Source organism: Condylura cristata, unplaced genomic scaffold (assembly GCF_000260355.1).
Source record: "Condylura cristata isolate star-nosed mole 26May11 unplaced genomic scaffold, ConCri1.0 scaffold00031, whole genome shotgun sequence".
In the NCBI taxonomy this organism is placed as follows: Eukaryota; Metazoa; Chordata; class Mammalia; order Eulipotyphla; family Talpidae; genus Condylura; species Condylura cristata.
Window position 1 is genome coordinate 14,042,339 of NW_004567132.1, and position 6,323 is coordinate 14,048,661.

The window sequence follows — 6,323 nt, forward strand, 5'->3', positions numbered from 1 at the left end:
AGGCTTTAGATTCTCAGTGCTGTGCTTTAACCCGCTGAGCCACCAGGGAGGGCCTATTCCTGCTTTTTAACATGTTTGAACTTTCTGAATCTTTCCATAAACTCTGAATGGAATAAGTATGGGGTTTTTGTAGAATGTGATCATTTTCCCAAGAGCTCATTGGCTGAGGTTTCATGCTATGAGATGTAACTTGAAGTTCTAATCGTGAAAGTTCTAGATAAGTTTTCCAAACATATTTCTCTAAGGTTAAGACAGCTATTGCTGAGAAAAAAAAGTCCCATACCTGTGGTAGAATTGGGGAGCCGTTTTTTTGCACTTCCTATAGATATTCTCTGTTGCAGGGCATCAAAAAAGGACTGTGGAATGTGAAACACCAGTGGCTCTGGTTTGCCTACAGGAAATAAGAAAAAACTCATTTAAAGAAACTCTGTGCTCTCTGATTTGTAGGGAGAGGTGGAAGACATGGGACTGAGAACAGTAACTACTAAAAATACCACTGAGTTTTTTTTAATACAGAGGCTAAAAGAAGGCTTTGATGGATCTTTATGAGTCAAGCACTGTCACCAGCCCTACATGTGATCTCTTGCAACATTAAAAATACACCAGACCTTTGTCACCCACCAAGGATAACCTTTTAAATCCCTGATTCTGTAAACATTACCCTATCACAGACATTTCCCTATGAACTAAGATGAAATGAGAATAATGAGCTGATTTGAGAAGGTCAACTTGACTTCTATCTCTAAGCAACTGCAATTTAAACCCATATTTAAGCAAACTAAATGCAGACACTCACAAGGCCAGGAGCCTACAAGGCAGAAACTACAAAGTCAAGACACTATTTATCCAATAAGCATCAGCCTTATTTTTTTCTCTGAATATACTGTGAATGTAATCTCAAGATAGGTAAAATTGGGTCTTCCTGGTGGCACACGGGGTTAAAATGCAGCACTATGAAGCTATCCACAGCCATTGCAGGATAAGTTAGATTCCAGACCAGTGAGCTGACCCACATGGCACAGCAGACCACTCCTGCCTGCCTGCTGCTCCCCTCAGCAGTGTATTTAGGTCACTCAGTCTGTTCTGCCCCCCACTCTGTCTCTGGTGAATCCTCTCACCTCACCCCACACCTCTGGCCTGTACCCTAGTTCTTGTATGCATAAATAAATACACCTTAAAGTAAAAAAAAGGTAAGTAAAACACTTGAAAATATTTATCAAACCTCTAAAGAAACTTGCAAGACACTAGTGAAACAAAAACTGAACAGAAAGGGTGTTCATGAAAGGGGTCAAGGAAGTCTAGTCTTCCTTAAAAATTCTGCCAAAGCGGGTAGGGAAAAGAAATTCTGCCCAAGGTGCTAACTAGCCCTAGCAGAGAGAAAACATCAACATCCAGAATCACAGGTATAAAACCTGTAATTTCTACTGGCCTGGGCAAAACCTTTACTATCTCTTAAAGACTCTTAAAGTTCAGATGCTTTTTAGAAACAAAGAGCGTGCCAAGAAAAATTAAATGAAACGTTTTCTAGAATTCCATATAAAGACTAGAATACCTTAAATTGACTTTGCCTCCTTTATTTAATTCAAAATGTCAATGCCAAAACTGCCACTACTTGAGAGCCACTAAAATATTAATATCCGGGCAGTTTAGAGAGGTTACCACCTCAAGGTTTTTAAAAATCTTCCATCCTGAAACTAGATAATGGGCTATTAAATTTATTTGATTACTTTTTCTTTAGTTCTAAAAGAAGTGATTAACTCACCAGAATTCAATTGATGTATTAGAGGTAGGCTTACAGGTTAATCTAGAAAAGCCCTCATGAACAGGTTAATCTAGAAAAGCCCTCATGAAAGATAAGACTCAAATTCTAGGAAAGAGCTGATGTACATTTTTAACAAAACTGGTAGTAATGGAGCAAGTGCAGGGGGTATTAGGAGAATGGAAGGACTACTGTAAAAGTTTCATTTTCTGTTTGGGGAGGCAGGTTAGTAGGGTATTAGGCATATTATTTCAAATAATACATAAAAATTTTCCAGTTAAAATAGGATTTTGATCTTTAAGGAAACAAACCCAAAGTCTGGATTCTCCCAGGTATGTGGAGTAGACCTCTTCTGTCTTGCCCGCTGCTCCCCTCAGCAATGTATTTCAGCAGATCTGCCTATTCTACTCCCCACTGTGTCTCTGGTGAATCCTCTAAACCCCCCACAGCTCTGGTCTATACCCAATTCTTGTATGAATAAATAAATAAATCTTTAAAAATAAATTGCAACATATTGAGCAAAAAACATCAAAATTATACGAGCTCTGTAAGCATGCCATAAGGGGTATTTGCAGATCAATAATGTATTATTTGGCAAAAGACTCAATAAAAGAGAACATTATCATGCAGGGTAACAGGTATATGTGTATAGTAGCAGGTTTTATTATTTGGAAACAGGAACAGAACTGTTCCATGCAGATAGAGTGTAGAAATTATATCCATAGAAGATATAAGTTAATATTTCCACTTAGCATGAGGAAGACCTTCTTCAGCTATCACTAACAGTTATGAGTTGCCTCAAAATACAGTGAGTAAGAATAAATAGCTGGGACTGCATCAAATTAAAAAGTTTCTGAACAGCAAGAGAGACACTACACAAAACAAAGAGACACTCCACCGACTAGGAGAAAATTTTTGCACATAATACTAATGACAAAGGACTGGTCACAAATGTACACAAAGAGCTGATGAAACTCAACAAAAATAAAGTGAACAACCCAATCCAAAAAATGGGCAGAAGAGCTTCAAAGACACTTCTCCAAAGAAGAAATGCAGATGGCCAGATGTTCAATATCACTTATAATAAGGGAAATGCAGATTAAAACCACAATGAGATACCACCTCACCCCAGTGAGAATGGCACATATTAAAACAACTAGCAACAACAGATGTTGGTGAGGATGTAGAAAAAAAGAAACTCTCCTATACTGCTGGTGGGAATGCAAACTAATACAACTACTATGGCAAACTGTTTAGAGGTTCCTCAAACTGCTAAACATGGAGCTTCCATATGACCCAGCAATCCCACTCGTAGATATATACCCAAAGGACACAAAAACACTGATTCAAAAGGACACCTGCACCTCCATGTTTATTGCTGCTTCTATTTACAATAGGGAAAACATGGAATCAACCCAAATGCCCAAAAATAGATGACTGAATTAAAAAGATGTGGTACATATATACAATGGAATATTTCCTAGCAATCAAAAAAGATAAACTCGTGTCTTTTGCAGCAACATGGATGGACCTGGAAGGGATCATACTTAGTGAAATAACCCAGAAAGTAAAAGAAAAAACACCATATGGTTTCATTCATAGCAGAAGCATAAGGGATCAGGAAAGGGAAAAAAAAAAGAGATTAACAAATGTAATAGAGTAAAAATGAAGACAATGAACAACTATAAACTAGACACATTTTATGGGGGAGGGAGGAGGAATGGGATAGGAACTGGGGTGGGGATCAGAACTGGACTGTGGTGATGGCACCTGGGTGAATTGGTGATAGGAGGCCCATGGGGATTATATCTGAGATGGAAAAATGCACAAAATGAAGAATGATGTAAAAAAATAAAAAACTTGGCCCTCCCTGGTGGCGCAGCGGGTTAATGCACAGCACTGAGAATCTAAAGCTGCTTCCGCATGAGTTCGATTCCCGCCTCCCCCGGAGAAGCCTCTCACCGCCCCTGAGCCTCTGGCCTATACCCCAGTTCTGTATGCACAAATAAATAAAACTCAAAAATAAATAAATAAAAACTTAATTAAAAAAATAAAATTAAAAGTTAAACAACAACAACAAAAAAGCAGTGAGTACTACATTTTGGAAAATGCCTGGGAAACCATTCATCAGGGGTGACCATGAACTGGCTGGTCTGCTCTGACTGCTGAAGTACTATGAAGCTATGACAACCCAAATCCACCTTGTGTTTTCCAATCTTCCTTAGAATGTGCGTATTTTATATAACTTAGTCTCACATGTTCAGATTTTTCTCTAAATTATTACCTCCTCTTTAATTTTAAGTTTTGGGGTTACAGTGATATACTAAAGTTTTAGTATCTCTGTCACCAAACATACATGCTTGCATACACATCTGTGTGTACAGACACAGGAACATCTCCCCCCCAACCCCTGCCAAGATCAAGGCTATATACCTTTATTTATAATTGGCTGTGCTTTTCTCCTCCATCTATAAATTCATTTTGCTGGTCCTGCATTTTAATTTTTCCTTCGTTTCATTTAGATTTTTTACTTTTTTATGTCTCAATGCACTTTGGATTGAAGTCCAATTTCTTTTTCTATCAAAACAAAGTAGAACTAAAATACAGTTACTTTAATTTCCCTTACTTCCAGCAACAGCTCAGGTGGGTGACAATACTTACCATCAAACTGATAGTGCATGGTTTGATGTATACGTTCAGTGACACTGGCGAGCCAGTCTTGGAAGGATAAGGTCACTTGTGCCTCATCTAATAGCTGACCACAGGCTGGAAAAGAAAAATAAAAACTCTCTAACTATTACAGAATAAATAGGTGACTAAAGTTTGAAAAGCTAATAATTTATACTAAAAAAAAAAAAGAACAAAAATCTGAAATTTGAAGAAATTAGATACATTAAATGAAATGGAAGATTCTAGATTAAAAAAAAAAACATTAAAAAAAAGAAAAACTATGAGAGACAAAAGCTGAAGATTATTAACCACAGAAAGTATGTAGGCCTTCAACACTGAATTGCCAGTTAAAGAATGGTGTTACAATGACTGTTTTAGAGATCCAGAAATCGGTCCTATTCCTATTCCCAAAGAATGCCTACTATTCCATTCTATTTCTTCTCCTAAAATGTGTTCATAGATGTATACATCCTCTTTTATAGGGAGATAATGATGCCATTACTATTATTCATCAGAAATTAAAATCCTCATAGGTAAATACATATAGCAATAATTTGAACTAAGTTATTTTGTCATTGTGCCATAAGGAATGATGAAAATTTGTTAAAAATCTGATACTGTTGATCTACTTGCTTCCTGATATCCTCAAAACATTTATTACTAAAATGAGTAAGTTTTAAATTAATTGATATATGACCTTGTGTTATTTACTATGTATGTACTGATTGATCCTAACTTCAAAACTAGAGTATGAGGGCAGGAATAAGATGTCTGGTTTTCAATCACCCACCCATATTTATATGATATTTAAGAACATAGTGACCTCCAGATATAAAGTTTAATTGTTCTATATAGAAAGGTGAGCACACACAGTATTAAAGTTACATTATTCTGTCTCATAAATTCAGAACTATAGACATGCTATCACTTTCAGATATGTTTTCAAACATCACTAACTTTGGAGAACAGACTAGATTTGTCTTTCTTAACAAATATTTATCACTGTATAATTTCAAAAACTATTTTTTTTTAAGATTTATTTATTTATCCATACAGAACTGGGGTACAGGCCAGAGATGCGGAGGGTGAGAGGATTCACCAGCAACAGAGTGGGGAGCAGAACAGGCAGATCGACGAAGTACACTGCTGAGGGGAGCAGTGGGCGGGTCAGGAGAGGTCTGCCGCGCCATGTGGATCTCCTCCGGGGCAGGCGGGGATCGAACTCATGAGGAGTTGGCTTAAGCTTCTTAGTGCAGTGCTTTAACCTGCTGCGCCACCAGGGAGGGCCTCAAAAACTATTTTTTAACTCTGATTCTCTACACTAATGTTATATGGGTGCTAAACAACAAGTGGAAAGTATCCTATAAAATAACTGCTGTAATAATATGTCAGTGTTGTTTGTTGCATATTATTTAAAATCTGTAATTTAGTTCTGAATATGATTTGAGAGGAGTGGGGCAGGACAGACCTCAGCGTCAGTGATTACTAGTGTTTGGCAACATGCAACATTTCTTTCGATTATATTGCTTTTGGCTTCTTTAGGATGATTTGTCATCTTTTTAGCCTACTGTGAAGAAGGGGAAACTTACCCTGCCTTTTTATTGAAGAAGCGACCACTGGCTTTTTTAGGCCACTTTTCCTTAGATTACTGCTTACTGCATCTTGAGGCAATAGTGAACTGTTCATCTGTGCACCTAGAGCACAAATCATTGCTGTCTTTAATACCATGTCTGCATATATAAATTGATTTGAAATTCACTTCTAAAACATGTAAAAAAAACCCTTTGGTAAATTCTAAGTTAGCTTTAGTGTCTAGAAGAAAGGCTAATGTGATATACAGTAAGTCTAATGTTAAAAGTCTGTGCCATTTTATGTTCCTATATATATATATATA

The 6,323-nt window shown here is 37.0% G+C and overlaps 1 protein-coding gene across 5 annotated transcripts in view; it reads right to left on the reverse strand.

Moving 5' to 3' along the window:
• LOC101622840 (chromosome unknown open reading frame, human C2orf42) overlaps nucleotides 1-6,323 on the reverse strand; it is a 27,177-nt gene that overhangs the window by 12,626 nt on the left and 8,228 nt on the right. For 4 of the 5 annotated variants that reach the window (XM_004691489.2, XM_012731437.1, XM_012731435.1 and 1 more), the window contains exons 5-7: nucleotides 6,019-6,123; nucleotides 4,421-4,525; nucleotides 284-391 (exon numbers count right to left, since the gene is read on the reverse strand). In XM_004691489.2, the coding sequence (XP_004691546.1) occupies nucleotides 284-391; nucleotides 4,421-4,525; nucleotides 6,019-6,123 (318 nt within the window). The remainder of the gene's footprint in view (nucleotides 1-283; nucleotides 392-4,420; nucleotides 4,526-6,018; nucleotides 6,124-6,323) is intronic. The other variant, XM_012731438.1, reaches the window with a different exon arrangement.